The sequence below is a fragment of the Protomyctophum parallelum genome (assembly GCF_964188405.1).
Source record: "Protomyctophum parallelum genome assembly, chromosome: 14".
Classification (NCBI taxonomy): Eukaryota; Metazoa; Chordata; class Actinopteri; order Myctophiformes; family Myctophidae; genus Protomyctophum; species Protomyctophum parallelum.
Window position 1 is genome coordinate 18,991,772 of NC_139709.1, and position 19,503 is coordinate 19,011,274.

The 19,503-nt window shown below is 44.5% G+C and overlaps 2 protein-coding genes across 6 annotated transcripts in view; both read left to right on the top strand.

Moving 5' to 3' along the window:
- The window catches only part of myadmb (myeloid associated differentiation marker b), a 12,756-nt gene extending 2,953 nt beyond the window's left edge, over positions 1–9,803 (top strand). The window contains exons 1-3 of one of the 5 annotated variants that reach the window (XM_083782946.1): positions 1,158–1,272; positions 1,848–1,867; positions 6,195–7,391. In XM_083782946.1, the coding sequence (XP_083639072.1) occupies positions 6,373–7,254 (882 nt within the window). In that variant the 5' untranslated portion in view covers positions 1,158–1,272; positions 1,848–1,867; positions 6,195–6,372 and the 3' untranslated portion in view covers positions 7,255–7,391. Of the gene's footprint in view, positions 1–946; positions 967–1,157; positions 1,273–1,847; positions 4,029–6,194; positions 7,392–8,715 lie in introns of those variants that run through there. The other 4 variants (XM_083782944.1, XM_083782945.1, XM_083782948.1 and 1 more) reach the window with 4 other exon arrangements.
- A 3,635-nt stretch (positions 9,804–13,438) lies between these two features.
- On the top strand, positions 13,439–18,777 carry ftr66 (finTRIM family, member 66; the record flags this gene model as incomplete). Its single annotated transcript, XM_083782648.1, has 6 exons — positions 13,439–14,032; positions 15,641–15,736; positions 16,635–16,868; positions 17,197–17,356; positions 17,549–17,608; positions 18,245–18,777. The coding sequence occupies 6 exons, from the start codon at positions 13,439–13,441 to the stop codon at positions 18,775–18,777; spliced, it is 1,677 nt and encodes a 558-aa protein (XP_083638774.1).
- Between the last annotated feature and the right edge of the window lie 726 nt (positions 18,778–19,503).

Sequence of the window (19,503 nt, forward strand, 5' to 3'; positions counted from 1 at the left end):
CGGGAGAAAGAAGAAAAGACACAGGGAGTATAAGGGAGTGAGTGGAGGAGGGGTGGTGAAACGGGATGACTCACTCCTCTGCTATTCCACTCCATCGTTGTTTAAACTATGCGTCCTGCTCGGGTACAGGGCTTCCCCTGAATCCCTCCCTCGTCTTTTAGAGCCTCCCACCTTTTTCTCAGCTCTCCCTTTAAGCACTCTATATGCTTTTGCTATACTACTTTAAGTCACTTTTAACGTAGTCAGGGAAACACAGACTTTTGTTGACACGTCATCTCAGCCACATTAGAACAATAAATAAAGGTTGGTTACTATAGGGCCGAGGTTACTATAGGCAACCCATACAATGTGATATGATTCCATATCATATCAGGGCCGCAAACTTATTTTATATGTGGTATATCCTCAGCTCTCCCTGCTTGAACCTTTAGGCGGTCTTCGCTTTTACTATACTACTAAGTCACTTTTTTCTTTAAAATCTTTATCCCACGATTTTGCACCCGGTGCCAATTACCTTAAGTGTAATCCTGGGCGCTATGCTCCCTCTGCCAACCTGGCCGAGGCCCGAGCTCATGCTTCCTTCAATGCATGAGGAGTGAGACTTTTTTTTGAACAATGTTGTACTAAACCGCTGCTAAACTGTTATTGTGAAGGTGTGTAAAATATGCCAAAGCCTACTTTACCATACAAAAAAAACATTCAATTATATTTTTTGTACTACATGGGGACACTTGGTTTCATTCTAAGAGTCTGCTGCTAACACCAAAAAGTACTCTTCTTCTAATTTAAATTCATCCCTTCTCTCTCTCTCTCTCTCTCTCTTTCTCCTCCCTCCCCCTCTCCCTCTCTCACTCTCTCCCTCTCTCTCTCCCACCTCCCCGGGCCGCGGCAGCTAGGCTCTTCTCCCCCATTTGTGTTGTCATCATCCCTCCGATGGCGGTTGCCGTAGCGATGAATGACACTAATGTAAACAGGCATTTGCTCCTTGTTTATTACTATGTAAACTCTGGACCGGACTATGCCAGTTGAGTAGAGCCGAGCATGGGGGTGTCAGTCAGGAGGAATGAGGGAGGGTGGAGGAAGGGTGTTAGGGGGAGTTGCTGTTCAGAGTCAGACAGCTCCCTTTAGAGAGCTCTCCATGGATGAAGGGACTGTGAGTGGAGGATGAATGATATCAGGGACCGAGGGAGGCCTCCGATCCAAGGTTGATGACAGACACGCTTTGGGGTCGCTCCGAGGTCTCGGCGTCACACCCATCTAAAAAGGGGATGTGTGTAAGAGGAATGTCAGCGTGACACTGCCTGTGTGCTGCCTGCGTTGGAGGGCTGCTTTTTGCGAAACACTCGATGACTTTGATATAGGAAGGAAGTAGTGAAGTAAGATGCATGTGACATGATTTGTCCAGTTGACCAAATGTATTCTGTGCGACTCTGGGACTTTATCTAAGGTTTCGGTAGGAAAAACAGATTAGGCGACATTGTTCCCTTTGCTTTTGTTTTTTAATTCAGGATGAAGACAATGGCAGCATTGTGTGTTTCATCAAAATAGGCCTGAACAGATACAGAACATTTTGACCAGAGGTGAAAGCTGGTGCCCTCATGTGGCCACAACAGGCACTCCTTATAGGCCTGGCCTCAGAAGGCCACCTGTTGTAGACAACTACACTTTAAGCTCTTGTACTGCAGTAAGCAACAGCTTCCACACAACATCCATGATCAGTCAAAGTTTTATAAAACAAAAATACTGGTTAGAACTATTTGTCAAATGTCATGAGACATACTGAACAGGCTGATGACTAATTCTCTCCTTATCCTCTCTCTCTCTCTCTCTCTCTCTCTCTCTTGCAGTTTCCTGGACACACCAGATGGTAAGACTCAGAAGAAAGTGGAGCTGAAGTGTGTAGGCCGCAGAAAATAAACTCTAACCTCTAACCTCTAATCTTTGTGAGTGAATCCTAAACGCCCGCTTCTGCAGTCCAGCTTCTTCACCTCAGCTCAGTGTGTCCTACTACATTTCCCATAATGGCTGTGGTGGTCCATACCAACCCACTGTTCTGGGCCAGGGTGCTAGCGCTGATCTTCTCCTGCGTGGCCTTCGCCGTGGCGGTGCACGGCGGCGACTTGCTCCATGGCACGGGGGACTGGTGCATCTTCTGCTGGGCCTTCAGCTTCGCGGGGACTCTGCTGATCCTGCTGGTGGAACTGTTTGGTCTCCAATCCAGAGCGCCCGTCTCCTGGAAGAACTTCCCGATCACCTTCGCCTGCTACGCCTTCCTCCTCTGCCTGTCCGCCTCCATCATCTTCCCCCTGTACTTCGTCAAGGGCGGCCCGAGTTACGGTGAGACCCACAAGCTCCGTATCGTGTCCACGGTCTTCTCCTGCCTGGCCACCGTCATGTACATGATTGAGGTGAGCATAAGCAAGGCGCGTCCCGGCGAGCTGGCCGGCTACATGGCCACGGCGCCCGGCCTGCTCAAGGTCTGTGAGACCTTCGTGGCCTGCGTCATCTTCGTGTTCATCAGCGACCCCGTGGCCTACGACAAGGACCCCCTGAAGTACTGTCTGTCTGTATACTGCATCTGCTTCATCCTGTCGGCCGTCATCATCCTGCTGTGTGTGGGCGAGTGCACCGGCTGCCTCCCGTTCCCCTTCGCCCGCTTCCTGTCCGCCTACGCCCTGCTGGCCGTGGCCCTGTACCTCTCGGCGACCATCATCTGGCCCATCTATAACTTCAACCCGAAGCACGGTGGCCAGAAACAGAGGCCTAGCAGATGTGGGAGCGAATTTGGACTGTGCGCTTGGGATAAACGGATGGCCGTAGCCGTGCTCACCGCCGTCAACTTCATCCTCTACCTGGCCGACCTCATCTACTCCGCCCGTCTGGTGTTTGTCAGCGCTTGAAGGGTGAAGGCAGTTGGATTGGGCTGAAGCTTGAGTAATACTTAACTGCACACGGGTGTCACGCACAGAAAATAGCAATCTACAAGCTCACAACACATTGCATCCGAGACACATTGTGTGCTTGTAGAGATGCTATTTCAGGTGCACGGGTGTGCAACCTTGTATAAATCAGGCATTTTTTAGATAAGAGAGACCAGAGAGAGACACCAAAGTAAAATGTTTTGTCGTATTTTTTGTTGTATGTCCTGCCTTGACTCGGTTTTCAGTGATCTCAGTTATGGAGAGACTGTCAGGCAGAGTTGCTGTTTATTTGACACCAAATAAGAAAATGTAGGGCATGGTCGTAAGACAATCAAACAATGTCAGTTTCAACCCCAAGGTCTTTCCTATTAATGTAAAGCAAGTAATTAAAAATAAAAACATTTCTGAAAGAATGGGGTTGATGAGATATTCAGCTGATAGAAAAAAAAGGTGACAAAAGGTTTTTGACCGAAAAGTCTTTTAGTGGGTTTTCTTTCTTTCTGGGTCATTGTGTTTTGTTCCTATTGTACCACTTGTACAATTAATCCATTGTATTATTCATTGAGGCATATGTTTTACACCTGCCAGATGTTCTCAAGACTTGAAGTAGTATTACAAAAATGGTTTAGCCTACTTGATGTGATGAGGAATGCTAAGCTAGCTTTATTGCTTATATTAGGATCTATGTATACAGTATATAATAGCTACAGTCTGTTCTAAGAATATATATATTTTATGGTGCAAGAATATAGACAAGATAGATTTTATTGGAATGGTTTGATTCTTATACTCTTAGTGTTAGTATGTGTGTATCGTCCTGAACACGGTTCATCCCAATATGAATGCATCTAAAGCTTACACCGTTAAAACAAATTATTGTGTCAATTGAATGTAAATTTGGCTTGTTGGTTTTGTACTGCTGTAATAGAATTCCTGGAAGAAAGAGACAAAATAGGCTGCTTCTCTCTTTCTTGTCATTTGTGTTATGTTGTATGTTGTTGTATGTTCTCTTTTATATATTCCACAGTTTTGCGTGAACATGTCACACCAGTATTATAGCAAAATGTAATCTGTTGTTTAAATAAATCCACATGGAAAAGATGTGCAGTCTTTTGTTGGTGTAGTTACTGTACTAGTCAGTGTTACGTGGAGCGTAACTATCTATGAAGCTCGACCCTATGTTCCCTACAACCTAAACCCTAATGCAAACAAACCATAACCTCACAAGCCTAACCCCAACCCCACCATAATCCTATACCCCCATTGCTAAACTATCAATTAGTATCAATACAGCAATGTATAAATCCGGAATTCAAAATGTACTTGAGTAAAACTACAAAAGTATTGGTATCAAAATGTACTTGTAGTAGCAAAAGTAGAAACTACTCATTATGCAGAATGTCAGATTTCATGTTTTCAAATGTATAAAATCTTTTGAAAATAGCAGTTGTCAGATATCATCCGGGAGCCCGTCTTCACAGATGTTTCCCTCCTTTAAACATCTCTGGGTGGTGGAGCAGCGACGTCTACTATTTATTTAATATTATTCATTTCATATTAAGTAGTATTGCCAATACTAAAGTATAGGAAATACTTAGTAAAGTAAAAGTACCTTGAAATGTTACTAAGTACAGTACTTAAATGTAAATGTAATTAGTTACTTTTATGAAGATAATGGGGGCATTTTCTCTCTCCATTGTTCAATTTAACATAATTATCACCTCCCATCATATCCAAAAAAACAGTGGTGTAACTAAGTACATTTACTTAAGTAGCCTACTGTACTTACGTACCATTTTGAGGTCTTTTACTTGTAACGGAGTATTTCTATATCGCAGTATTGATACTTTTTACTTAAGTAAGAAATGTGAGTATCCAAAACACGTGAGTGCCCACACAACAAACAGTATTACATACAGTATCCATATCCATATATCCATAAACACAAGCAATAGTAAATTAACAGTTTACATATGAATGTATATTTAAATATAGGTTGTCGCTCCAATATGTGGGCCCCTCAGCCTACAGTAGAGTACAGGAAATGAGTCAGATGTTCTGGTGGCTGAGTGAGTGGGTCTAGGCCGCCTGGGAGACAGAAGGTCCTTGGACCGCTTTGTGTCCTGGCCATGGTCCATGTGTCAAAATGTCCCTGAGCAAGACACTTAACGGCGCTAACTGCTCCCTGAAGGCTGTAATAATAACACTCACTGCTCCAAGGCTTAATATAGTTATAGGATGGGTATGTGCAGAGGACAAATTTCACGTACTGTATATGCAAATATACAGTGACAGAATTGTTATTATTATATTATAATTATGTCTTAATTAATAACAGATCGGAATGAAGAAGTAGCCAGCACACAATATATGTCCTTTTCACATGGTTTATTGTGTAGTATTTTAAAGTTTTCTTTCTTTCTTTCTTTTTTACATACAAATAAATAATATGTTAAAACCTTAGGCTATAAACTGGAAATCCTGTACAATTAAACATGGTGACAGGTGATCTACACACGCTTTATAACTTGCCAGCTCGTTCTTGGTAGCAAGAGCTTCCTAAAATATAATTGACCCAGGGGCCTACTTGAGTCTCTGACTGCCTTAGAAGAACTACCTGTCAGTCAGCCAACATGGCCAACACAGTATATATTATACACTCTGGACAGGGAGCAGTTCTTCTGGCCCATTTGTCTGGATATACTCAAACAGCCAGTTGCTCTGCCTCGTGGACAGACACAGCAACTGTCTGACCTGAATAAAAAATGACTGGGGTGAGGAGGACTCTTCCAAGACATTCTGGAAGAATGGAGCTGTTTGGCATCCTCTTCGTCGAGAAGTCCGCGGCAGAATGTTCTCATAGCCTGGACACAATTATCCCTCTCTCTGAGGTATCCCCCTCTCTCTCATCCCATCGCCCAAGGGACTGACCAAACTTCTGCACCCACCTGGTCTTAACTTTCATCCAATGACAATGCCCATTGCCCATCTTAACTCCGTCCCCCATCCAATGACAATTTTCCATTGCTCGTCTTAACTCCATCCCTATCAAATGACCACGTCCGTCGCTTCCAAGTCAACAAGTTGATGTTGCTGTTGACTGACCCAATAATGAAATTCCTGCATCACGCATCTTATCACTCTGCGGCAGAGTAAAACAAGGCAGCATGGCACTTAAGTGTCACGCTGTAAAAATCCTGGTGAGAGCTGTTGTCATGAGGCATACTGAACAGGCTGATGAGTAATTCAATCCATATCTTTTTTGTTTTGCAGTTTCCTGCACACCAGATTGTAAAACTGAGAAGAAAGTGGATCTGAACTGTCTATAGACAACAGTAAAATCAATAAAAAAAACCTAAATCTATGACCTTTGTGAGTGAATGCTAAACGCCCTGTTTCTGCAGTCCAGCTCCAGTTCACTCCAGTTCAGTGTCAGACGACATTTCCCGTCATGCCTGTGGTGCTCCATACCAACGTGCTGTTTTGGACCAGACTGCTATCAGTGGTCTTCAACTGTTTGACCATCTCCGTGGGCGTGTATGGCGCTAGGCTGTTCCACAGCACAGGGAACTGGTGCCTCTTCTGCTGGGGCTTCAGCATCACGGGGACTCTGCTGATCCTGCTGGTGGAACTGTTTGGCCTCCAGGCCAGAGCGCCCGTCTCCTGGAAGAACTTCCCGATCACCTTCGCTTGCTACGCTTTACTCCTCTGCCTGTCCGCCTCCATCCTCTTCCCCCTGTACTTCCTCAGGGGGGCCGGGGCATTCTGGGGCGAGACCTTTGTTTGCCGCATCGTGTGCTCGATCTCCACCTGCCTGACCACCATCATGTACATTGTCGAGGTGAGAATGAGCAAGGCGCGCCCCGGCGAGAAGGCCGGCTACATGGCCACGGCGCCCGGCCTGCTCAAGGTCTTCGAGACGTTCCTGGCCTGCATCATGTTCATGTTCATCAGCGAGCCGCCGGTCTACGAGCGCTTCGAGGCCCTGCAGTACTGCCTGGCCGTCTACTGCGTCTGCTTCATCGTGTCCACCGTCATCATCCTGCTGAGCATCGGAGAGTGCACCGAGCGCCTCCCATTCGCGTTCGACCGCTTCCTGTCGGGCTACGGCTGGACGGCCATGGTCCTGTACCTCTCTGCGACCATCATCTGGCCCATCTTCAACTTCGACCCCTTGAATGGCGGCGAGGAAAGCAGGCCCGAACTCTGTGGGACCGACGTGGGATTGTGCACCTGGGATAAGCGGGTGGCTGTCGCTGTTCTGACTGCAGTCAACTTCACCCTCTACCTGGCCGACCTCATCTCCACGCGCTCGGGGGCGGCTGTAGATTAGTGGGCAGAAAGACCCTCTGGTATAAGGTCACGGGTTCGCCTCCCAGACGGCTCAGTAAGCATGTCAAAGTGTCCATGACACTTAACCCCTAACAGCTACACCTGTGCGCCACTGAGTACGAAAAATTGCATTTCCCATGGGAATAAAAAAGGTCTACCTTCCTTCCTTCCTTAGTAGTTGAATGGGGAAGGCACATGGAAAATACAAGCTCCAGCTTCTTTTTTCAAAATAAAATCCAAGACATAATTTCAAAAATAAAAGTTGTTTTGTGAAACTAAAACCATAATTAGAAAGGCGCAATTCTGGGAAATTGCAAGTGTGGTTGCACCGTTTTCCTGAAGAAACAGTGGAGGCTGGAGTAGCTCGTTAAGTACAGTATGATGATTGTATTGACCCACATGACGTCACAGGGGGCGGAATAATAAATACATCTTTTGGGGTTACTATAAATAAAGTCAGGCTATTACAATAGTCTGGTCCCCCTGTTAGGGCAGCCACACTAACTAGCTTTCTTGATGTGAGCTATAGACTGCAATAGGAATAATATGGTTCAATAATATAAGCAAGATGATTTGTATTGGGATTGTTTTATGCTTACTTTAATACTGTATGGGTGTATTGTTCTGGACACAGTTCATCTGAATATTAAAGCTAACATGATCTAACATCGTGAACCATTAAAATATTATTGTGTCAATAATGTCAACTTGGGTCATTGGTTTTGTACATAAAGATAGGCTGTTCTGTCTTTCTTGTTGTTAAAGCATGTTGTAACCATATAGTAACTTTCTCTTTATATAATATTCCACTGTTTGCTTGGAACACCTACACTAATGTTACAGGAAAATGTAAATCCACATACTGTAAGATGTGTCACATTTAGGTTGGTTCATGGACTAGCCAATGTGTTTTTGCAATCACATTTGCAGGGCATATAGAATTAATGAACTGAAATGAAGTGTGCTTGTTATCTCTACTCTGCTATGGCGATTTTATTTCATTTCTCAACAACACATGCATTTGTGAGTGCACACACACACACACACACACACACACACACACACACACACACACACACACACCCCCCCCCCCCCAGATCCTGGAGCATAATTAAGTCTCACCAACACACACAACTCTCCCTCTGTCCCTCTCCGTCTCTCCATACCATACTCTCTGTCGCCAGGATGCACTGACCAATGATACAACTTTTGAACCTCCTCTTAACTCTGTTCACATCCAATGACCACTTCTGTTGCTAAGCCAACCTCTTGACTGACCAACAAACTCTTTCGCAAAGTCTATCGCGCATCTTATCATCCAGCAACTAAAATGTAAACATGTAAACTAAAATGTGTACTTGTGCCACGATGTAGAAATCCTGGTTAGTACCTGTCATATGACAGAATTACTGAACAGGCTGATGATGAGTAATATCTCATCTTTGTTTTGTTGTTGTTGCAGTTTCCTGCACAAGATGTTAAGACTCAGAAGAAAGTGGATCTGAGGTGTCTAGACAACAGGAAATAAAACATAAATACAAAACCAAATCCCTCTGACCTTTGTGAGTACTTCATAAACGCCCTGCTTCTGCAGTCCAGCTCTTCACTTCAGCGACATTTCCCATCATGGCTGTAGGGTGCCTTACCAACCCGCTGCTATGGATGAGGCTGGCAGCACTGGTCTCCTCCTGCGTGGCCTTCTCCATGGCCGTGCACGGCGGCAAGTTGTTCCACGGCACGGGGGACTGGTGCATCTTCTGCTGGTCATTCAGCTTCACAGGAACTCTGCTGATCCTGCTGGTGGAAGTGTTCGGCCTCCAGCCCAGAGTACCCGTCTCCTGGAGGAACTTCCCGATCACCTTCGCCTGCTACGCCTTCCTGCTCTGCCTGTCCGCTGCCATAATCTTCCCCCTGTACTTCATCAAGGGTACGGTAGGCTACGGCACGACGTACAACTCCCGCATCGTGTCCATGGTCTTCTCTTTCCTGGTCACAGTCACGTACATGATCGAGGTGAGCATGAGCAAGGCGCGCCCCGGCGAGCTGGCCGGCTACATGGCCACGGCGCCCGGCCTGCTCAAGGTCTTCGAGACCTTCCTGGCCTGCGTCATCTTCGTGTTCATCAGCGACCCCCCGGTCTACGAGAGCCACGAGGCCCTGAAATACTGTCTGTCTGTCTACTGCATCTGCTTCATCATGTCTGCAGTCATCGTCCTGCTGTGTGTGGGCGAGTGCACCGGCTGCCTCCCGTTCCCCTTCACCAGCTTCCTGTCCGTGTACGCCGTGCTGGCCATGGTCCTGTACCTCTCGGCGACCATCATCTGGCCCATCTTCAACTTTGACCCTTGGAATGGGGGCCAGAAAAACAGGCCTGACAGATGTGGGAGCGCATTGGGACTGTGCACCTGGGATAAACGGATGGCCGTGGCCGTGCTCACCACTGTCAACTTCATCCTCTACCTGGCCGACCTCATCTACTCCGCCCGTGTGGTGTTTGTCAGCACCCATTCCGAGAACCCATTTGGTTAAAAGAAAAGAAGAATATATATATATATATATATATATTAGAGATGCTCCGATCAGGTTTTTTGGGGCCGATCACCGATCACCATAAAAATCCATATTTTTTTCCATTGTGTAGCATATATACTTACTGTAGTTTCTACTGTACTCTTCTTACACATCATTGACATTGTAAGTATAAAAATTAGGAGATGAGAAAGTTTTTTTGCAAGCTGAGGCAACGGGCAATATTTCACTCTAGACTCTCTTAGAGACAACTTGGAGGTTACAGAGTAAACTGTAGAGACTCAAAATGCAGTGGTTCCCAAAGTGGGGTCCGTGGACCCCCAGGGGTCCTTGAGGGAGTTCCAGGGGGTCCCCAGCTAAAAGGATAGTTTGGAACCAAATGGACCCGTCAGGGTTAACATTGATTTTACAATATAATTTGGGGTCTCAGAGATAGAAGTGGCATTAAATGGGGGTTCGTAGTCAAACTGGGCCGTCCTTGAAATTAAACTGGTGGAGAAATTTGAGAATCACTGCTACAATCTTCTTATGGGGGTCCCTGGCATATCTTTTCAAATGGGGGTCCGTGGGCTGGTGGGCAGTGTCAATTTGGGGGTCCTTGACGTGAAAAGGTTTGGGAACCACTGTCTTAGAGACAACTTGGAGAGTAAACTGTAGCTTTCTTCTTTCATCAAATACAAAAATATAATAATAATAATAACATACCGTACATGTTCAGTGCACGGACACAGACAACTGAACATTTCACTGTACAGACTAAAATAAAAAGCAGGCTGCTAGTGTTAGCACTTGTATACTGTATAGGCTCGCTGATCGTTAGCTTAGTGCTTAGATTAGCGTGTAGCTACTGATTCAACCCACTGATTGAACTTCATCTCCGCCTTTAATCTAAGTAATTTTTTTATTGACAACGTGAACGAACCCCGACACCAGCGCTGCAAAAATAGACAGATCTACAAGCTCTCAACGCGTAGCGAACTGCGCTGCAGAAACAGGCAGGACGCGATGCCTTGAGAGCCTGTGTGGATCAGCAGCAGCATGGGGCCGGCACTCCCAACCTCCGACGGTGCGGGGAGGCAAGACTTTAGAGATGAGTCGGTCACGAACGAATCAAAATAACTAGTTCTTTTTGGTGAACGAAACCGATCCGGTCACTTCCGTGAACGATCCGTTCAAAATGCAAATGACGGGGAATCGCCCGGCTGCTCTTCTCATTCAGTGCGAGGCTGCGAGCCGGAGGGTGCAGGGCGGGGCCGTGCTCTCCGTCTCCAGGGCTCCCACACACTTCTCCGGGGAGGAGGAGGAGCACTGGGCAGGCTACATGTTGCTGTGGCTAAAAACACTGTCAGCCAGTGGTTGTGATGTTAGCTTCAAGCTAACAAGCCAAGCTAATAGCTTGGCTTGCATCTGCTTGTCCGTTCCTACTTCACTTCATCTCCACCTGTAACTTATTTCTTATTTTTTCCCAAGCTCTCAACAGCGACCGGAGCTGCAAAAACAGGCGCCCCCTTAAAGGAGACTTGCCACTGTCCCACTGTCTGTTTTGATCGGGCATTTTGATCGGCAATTTTGATTTATTTTGAGAATCCGATCCGATCCGATACAGGCATGATCGGCCGATCATGATCGGTGGCCGATCGATCGGCGCATCTCTAATATATATATATATATATATACACCTCTGAGGGCACCACCTCCTTTTTTGTGTAGAAACAGGAACTTGGTTTAGGGGAGGAGCACCTTTCTTAGTCCACTTCCACCATGGTGCTTTTGTGTTTATTCCTACTAACAACATCACTACATGTTTAGGGCAGTGGTGGTGCTGCTGTTAGCAGAATGTGTCTTGAGAGATTAGTCAGCCCCTGAAGGAGGAGTTAAGCCTGCGTAATACTTAAGGATGCAACATGTACTGATTGTACTCCAACCGAACATCAACTTTGTTCAGCTTGTCAACAAAATCACAAGAACTTCGGCAGGGCCTTTTAAATGTTCCTCTCAGTAGTTGCACATCCAAGATTTTCAAACTCACCTCCGCAGCTGAACATTGTGTGTGTGATTGTTCCAACAGTCAAATGTGCTCGTGATTTATATTGTTTTACTTTTGAAGAAAGGTAGGCTGAGGAGTGTACAAACCTCCCTCTCTGAACGACTACAAACACAATCCCATAATGCAGAGCGATAGCGCTCACACTGTCGGCACTGTCACCTAAAATGGCAAAATCTCTGAGACAAATGATTGATGTAGCAGAGATCCAAGTGGTGAAATGCTCCAGCTCTGCATATAAAATAGAGTGGGCTGAGTTGAGAAGTATAGTAAAAAAAACCATATATATATATATTTCTATGTTTGATTTGGCAAGCTCTGCTAACACCGGAAAATGTTTGCCTTTGTTTGCAGTCTGCTGCCGCCTTTAGTTGCATTTGGATGGCACTGGCACGCAAAGAAAATAGTAGCTCTGAGTCTACATTCTACAAGCTCACGTTTTGAGCTTGTAGATCTAGTATTTTCATTGCGCGACACTCATACGCAACTAAGTATAAATCAGACGTTATATGAGAGAAAAGGTGTAATAGAAAGAATAAATGGCACCTAAAGGCCTATTCATAGTCTGGATTTTCGGTGATGAGGTGACCACCGCTCCGGTGGTGAGCTGACCACTGGAGCTGAAATAACATTGAGTGGTGGTGAGTAAAAACAGAGAGAAGGGCTGGAGCGGTGGCGGTGGTTTGCTCTTCACCGCGGCTCGTGACGTCATGTTGTAGTTCGGTGGTCACCACACCACCGTAAATCCAGACTATGTATGAGCCTTTACTGTTTTCTTTTTTTTGTTTTGTTACTTGCTTTGTTGTACTTTTTACAGCGTGGGCTCTGAAAGGGACTATAACTGTTTGTGTGAGAGTGTGAGTGTGTGTTTGTTTGTCTTGTTTGTTTTCAAATGTTAATATTCTGCCTTGACTCTGTTTTCAGTTGTGCTCTCCATGATGGTGAGACAGGTCAGGCAGTGTTGCTTCTTGTTTGACACAAAGAAGAAAACGTACAGTCATGAAACAATCAATGTTTTGTTTGATTGCATATTCATAAAGGGATATAAATAAATGGTTAATGTAAAAAAGGCTCAGTGTAACAAATAAGGCTCCTCAGGACGGAAGTGGCTGATGTTGCTCGGAAAAGGGAAGTCTGGAGCTCTCTGCTAGAACTGTTGCCCCCGCGAGCCGACTCCAGATAAGCGGTTGAAGATGGATGGATAATTATTATTTGTTGTTTTATATGTTTTCAAGTGTATTTTTAGAAATTGAAAACGAAATTGAAAAACAAAAGGACCAATCTAAACTAAACTAATAAAACCACCTGGAAAAGATGTATTGTCTACAGTATTTGGTCTGGTGAATAGACTATAGTAGCAATACTACTAGGAAAACACATTTCAGCCTCCAGGGTATTTTGAATGAAAAAACCATTAAGTGTATGCTGTTATCTCTCCTCTGCTGAGGTGATTTCCCTTTATACTGTATCTCCAAAACACAGACATGCGCGCACACAGACACACGCTTTGCCACACGCTTTGCTTGACTTTGACTATCTCTGTTTCTCTGCTGATAAATAAAACTCGACTGCCTTAGAGAGAACAAACAGACCAACACACCAGTCAGCCAACATGGCCAACACAGTAGACACTCTGGCCAGGGAGCAGTTCTGCTGCCCCATATGTCTGGACATACTCAAAGAGCCAGTTGCTATCCCCTGTGGACACAGCTACTGTATGACCTGTATCAAAAACTACTGGGGCGAGGACGACACCTCCAAGACATTCAGCTGTCCCCAGTGCAGGCAGAGCTTCAGCCCCAGGCCCGTTCTGAACAGAAACACCATCCTCACTGGCATGGTGGAGAAGATCAGCGGCAGCGTCCAGTCCTCTCCGTCCGACGAGCTGACCCCCCCCGTTGGACCCGGGGACCTGACATGTGACTTCTGCACCGGAGGGACCGCCAAGGCCGTGCGGTCGTGTCTGGTGTGCCTGGCGTCCTACTGCGCGACTCACCTGAAGTCCCACAACGAGTCGGCGGCGTTCAGGAAGCACGCACTGGTCGAGGCCACCATGCGGCTGCGGGACAGGGTCTGCCCGCACCACGACAAGCTGCTGGAGATCTACTGCCGCTCTGACGGCCACTGCGTCTGTCTGCTGTGCGCCATGGACGAGCACAGGGGACACGACACGGTCTCCGCCACTGCAGAGAGACATGAGAGACAGGTATGACTGTAGGACATCATCTGACAATTATGTGTCAACCTCCGTTATCGATTGATGAATTGAAATGAGGAATTGATTCAGGTTGTGTTATTGAAATATATTACCACTACTACTCAGTACTCACATTTATTGAATTGTAATAATCTGAAGATTATTATATTGAAATTAAACTACTCAATTGGCTGGGACTGGGGGCACAGTGGAACCGCCTCAAGGACCCCAAGGGGTAAGTCTGGTCAAGTGTACAAAATTGACACTTTTCTGTGTTTTATCATTTAACTCAGCTCAACTCGGTTCAGCTGAACATAAGTTCTATTAATATGGACTGCCATGGTCTAGAAACCACAGACCTACGATAGCAATCATGTGCAGAGTGATGCACTGCCACTCACTGACATCACACATTATGGACAAACTTTTCTTTTTTAATACATTATTTACGGACGATATACCACTTACAGATAACTAAAGTGATGCCCGTGATGCCCATTCTTCCATGGTGAAAATATGAGTAAAGAAATGTTTACTTTCATATTTTAAATTCTCGCAACTTGCACATTGATGTGAGCTCATTGACATATCACATCACACATAAGGACATTTCCTTGATGAATATCTCAAGCCTTCCATAAAAATGTAAAAGTGCAGTGGCGTGTTCCTATACCACAACATGTAACTTCCCTTCCCATAGGCAAATGTTAGCCATTAAACCCCCCTGCTTTTTTGTGGCAATACAATGATATCGATCTTCTGATTTGTTATTCAGCACGAGACCGTGCACAGTATGTGGCAGGTATTGCAGGCAGGTAGACGCCTATACGGACCATTTCATTTGAATAGGGTTTAAAGTTTCCTCATGCGTCTAGCCGTCTTCCTGTTTTTGGTGTTACTGATCTTATCACACACGGCCCCAAGAATAAGATTACATGAAATGGGGTGTTACAGCAATCTGATTCAATAATGGTAATTAGGCATTCCCTTTATTGTGGAAAGAATATAGGCTATATGTTTTTTGGTTTTTTTAAGATATGTGTTTACTAGAATCATATTTTGAAGTAGAAGGAAGTCACTTCTTATGTATTTTCATGTTTCGCCAGTTGTCCTGACAACACAGGCCTGCCCTGCACACGGGATTATGTTTCTGTTTATGACTGCAGGTGTGTCCGCTGTGGCTGGGCTGGCCCTATCACTTATTACGCGTTTGTTATTATGTCCTGCTGCAGCATGATACTGTAGGCTATACTACTGACTGATGTTTTCTATTAAACTAGTTAACATGTGCATATCTGTTATTACCTTACCTATATGCTGCTTTTTAAATTCTTGTGCTATTTTTCACCACACACCTTAACCTATATTTAACACCGCTCATAGATATCTGACCTGCTTTTCCATTTTATTCTATCTTTGACAATGCAATGGTGGAGAGTGTACAACAAATAATTTCACTCATATTTTTACACCTGTGAACTTGTGGTGTGACAATAAATGTAGTTAATGTATCAATGCAACACATCACTGTACATCAACGCATGTGTGTCTCACCAAACAAGCATGTGATCTTGGCCTCCATGCTATCCAACATGACATGTTCCCGTCTCCCTCCAGAGGGAGGTGGGGAGGAGCAGGAGGAGATCAAAGCAGAGGAACCAGGCTAAAGAGAGGGAGCTGGCGGAGCTGAAGAGAGTTCTGGAATCACTCAAGGTACATTAATTCACAGCCTGTAGACCAATACATCCATCTTTACTGTTGAAAACATCAAGTTTTCAGGACACTTTCAAATCCCACGCATGTATTAGAAAGGGCTTTTCCTTGGGGTTTATTAACCCTTACCCATGGGATGCATGTAGTTTGTTTTTTTAATCTGTATAGATCATTACAATTTCTCATGCCGGGAATTACCTCAGTGCTACCGCAGGCTTTTACCACCAGGCACTGAGCAGCTCTACTGGGTCAAATGATGATTCACAGTGATTGAAAAGGTCTTGATCAGTGGGACAATCCCCTCTATTAGCCATGGTTCAGAGGTAGGCCTACTACAAGCATTAAAAGCCCACTTCACTTGGCTATATTATATTTCTCAAGAGTTTTGCAAACTTGAAACTGAAGGGTTCCATTTGTGTTCAGAGTACGAGCTTTGAGATAGTGAAACTCTGTTTTTCATCCTTGAAATTTTAACCAATTAAATTAGGCTTTACAAACAAGTAATATAATCAGATTTAGAGCTGCTCGTATAGAGTTGGCTTAGGAACCTCATTTTCTTGCTCAAAATTATCATTGTATACAGTTCTATTCAACTATACAACTTTTACACTCTTCATACAGTTCACTTCCACCAGGTATTTCATATTGCAGGCTTTCATGGCCAGAGGTGCTTATTTTATAATGCCATGCCTGAGGTTCAATTTGACCAATTCTGATTCCATTTCAGTCACCACTTTCAACAACCTGCTATGGGGAATATAGATGAAAATGAGCTGCATGAGTCATGAGCTAAACCCTGTTCCATATGGCTTGGTCTTCAGCCACATTGTGAATACAATGGAAAATAAAGCGCTGAACACGACTATACTATTATAGCCTTTTTTGCATGAATGAACAGCTGTCAGCCAAGGTGGCGGTGGAAGACAGTGAGAGGATCTTCACGGAGCTCCTCGGCTCCATAGAGAGGAGGCGCAGTGAGGTGAGGGACATGATCAGGGCTCAGGAGAAGATGGCCGTCAGCCAGACTCAGGAGCTCCTGGACAAGCTCGAGCGAGAGCTGGCCAAACTGAAGAAGAGAGACGCTGAGCTGGAGAAACTCTCCACTACGGAGGACCACATCTACTTCCTACAGGTAACTGCATGTGTTCATTAATCATTATCAATTATACCTATGCCAGGATTTGTTTATTTTACCCCCCCCCCCCCCTAATAGGAACTAGTATCTTTAAAGAAAATGTCATTATCTACAGTAGAAGGTTTTGATACAGCAGAAAAATTGCAATTGCCATAAAACTTCCAAATAATAGAATTGAAAGTAACTGATGTGCCGTTACTGTACATGTTTTGAAGTCGTCATCTACATCTGAGCATCTACAGTAGCAGCAACTTACTTTAAATAATTTGTTTTAGTTAGTGAATTGCATTCTGCATTCAGATACGTTAGAATCTTCCCCACACAGAACTGCCAGTCGGTATGCCAGAAGACTGAGCTCACCGAGTCAACCAGCATCACGGTGGTCCCTCTGTTGGACTTTGGGAAGGTTCAGTCCTCTGTGTCAGCTCTTCAAAAGAGGCTAGAGGACCTATTTAAAGGGGAGCTGCCAAAGATCTCCAGAGCAGGTTGGCTATGAATTTAAACCGAATTATGAAACACAATGAGTTAAATCCAAAGGTAAACAAAATTAACTCTCAAGCAACTGAACTGTAAAAGGTTCTTGGGAGTTCATGGCTTGTCATGTGAACTGCAAGTTTAACTTCACAACAACACTACCATTCAGAATGTAAATTCAATAAAACACTTTTCCTTCACAGCAAACACAGTGAAACTCCTGCAGTGTCCTGAGCCCAGGGTCAAACCAGAATTCTTATACTGTGAGTAAAAAAAGAGAGACCTCAAACCTTATATGAAAGCCTTAATTATGGACAGTATTAGGGCCTCGTAGGGAGAAGTTGAATTCATACAACTATATTTCCCTCCAACAGTATTACTGAATGTCGTGGTTATGGTCAATTCAAGTTTCAATTCACACAGGCAAAATCCTCTTTGTTTTATCAATTCATAGTACCAGCGATAGAAGTTTTAACATACAGTCAATTAATTCATTTATAGACTGGATGTTAGGGATATTTCACTGCAACAGTTTTAACCACTTTCAACCTGCCATGCCAATTTTGAATATGTCATTATAGTAAAATTATACTAATTATGATGATTATTTATAACATATATAAATATATATATAATATATATTTTATTATTATAATTTTATTTTCCTCCACCTAAAAATCCCCTAACAGCAGATCTATAAGCTCACAACACACTATATCGGCATGCGTTGTGAGCTTAATTATTGATCATCTACTTTTTAATAGTGATTCACTGAGTTGCACCTGCCCAACACACTGTTCTTAACTTAGCACCTGTTTTATGTCTACTATTTATAAGCTGCTTGTCTACCTTTTCTGTCACCACGCTCACGCTGGGTACTCTCTGCTGTACTCTCACAGATTCCTATCAGCTCACAGTGGACTCCCGGACGGCCCACAGGGACCTGAGTGTCTCTCAGGAGTTCCGGACGGTGACCGTCAGAACCAGGGACCAACCTCGCCCGGACCACCCGGAGAGATTTGACTACTGGTGCCAGGTGCTGTGCAACCAGGCGCTATCTGCACGCTGCTACTGGGAGGCAGAGTGGAGCAGTAGTGGGGCAGTAAATATTTCCATCGCGTATGGGTCCATGTCCAGGAAAGGAGACGGCAATGACGCCCACTTCGGCCGCAACGACAAGTCTTGGAGTTTGTTTTGCTCGAAGAAGAATTGCACGTTCTGGCATGGGAATGTGGCGACTAGAATAACAACCCCAGCCACAAATAAGATAGGCGTATACCTGGATCACAGGGCGGGCACTCTGTCATTTTATAGTGTTTCTGATTCTATGACCCTGCTTCACAGGGTCCAGGCCAGATTCACCGAGCCTGTGCATCCTGGTTTTGAGTTTGTGTGTTTCGGGGTGTCTGTGACACTTTGCCAGATGGAATAGTTCAGGGAATTAGAGGGTACAGGCCTAAGTTAGTATGCAGTCTGTGCACATAATATGTGCACAGACTGCATACTAACTTAGGCCTGTACCCTCAACTTTATAAACAGGTTTGTAGGCCTATATTATAGGCCTACAAACCTGTTTATAAAGTTGTTTTTGCATGACAAAATAGTTTAAAATTACTTTGAGCGAGTTTTGTTTTTCGATGAATGTTATTGGTTGAACTTATATACTTACAATAAAATACCTTTTAAAACAGCAATAATATCCCTTCGTTGTTTTCTCAAAGAAACAAACAAAAGTAGGTTATGTACATAATACATATATTGTTGTGTCTTAAATGTACGTGTGCCTTTCTTTCATAAGAGTGTGGACCAAACAGAGACCAGCAGCAGGCATGAACCTCCAGGAGCATAAATGAGAGCTGCATGGTTTTCTACTTCTTTTTCTGTAGACACTGGGGGAATGTTATCCCCACAAAACCAACAAAGAGCGCAGCAGCCAAACTTCAAAATAAATGTGCTGTCATACTGTTCTCATTACTGCTGCAAGGAAACGGGTCGTATTCAACATCATATTCAGGAAGGGATGTAAAGTACTAGCAATCATAGGTAGTAGTTTTGTCATGACTCAGCCACTCAGGGCTTGGGGTGAACTCATTTAGAATTTGGCTATTTCACCACACAAAATGAAACATTGGCTAGAGGCACATAACGCTTTTACTGC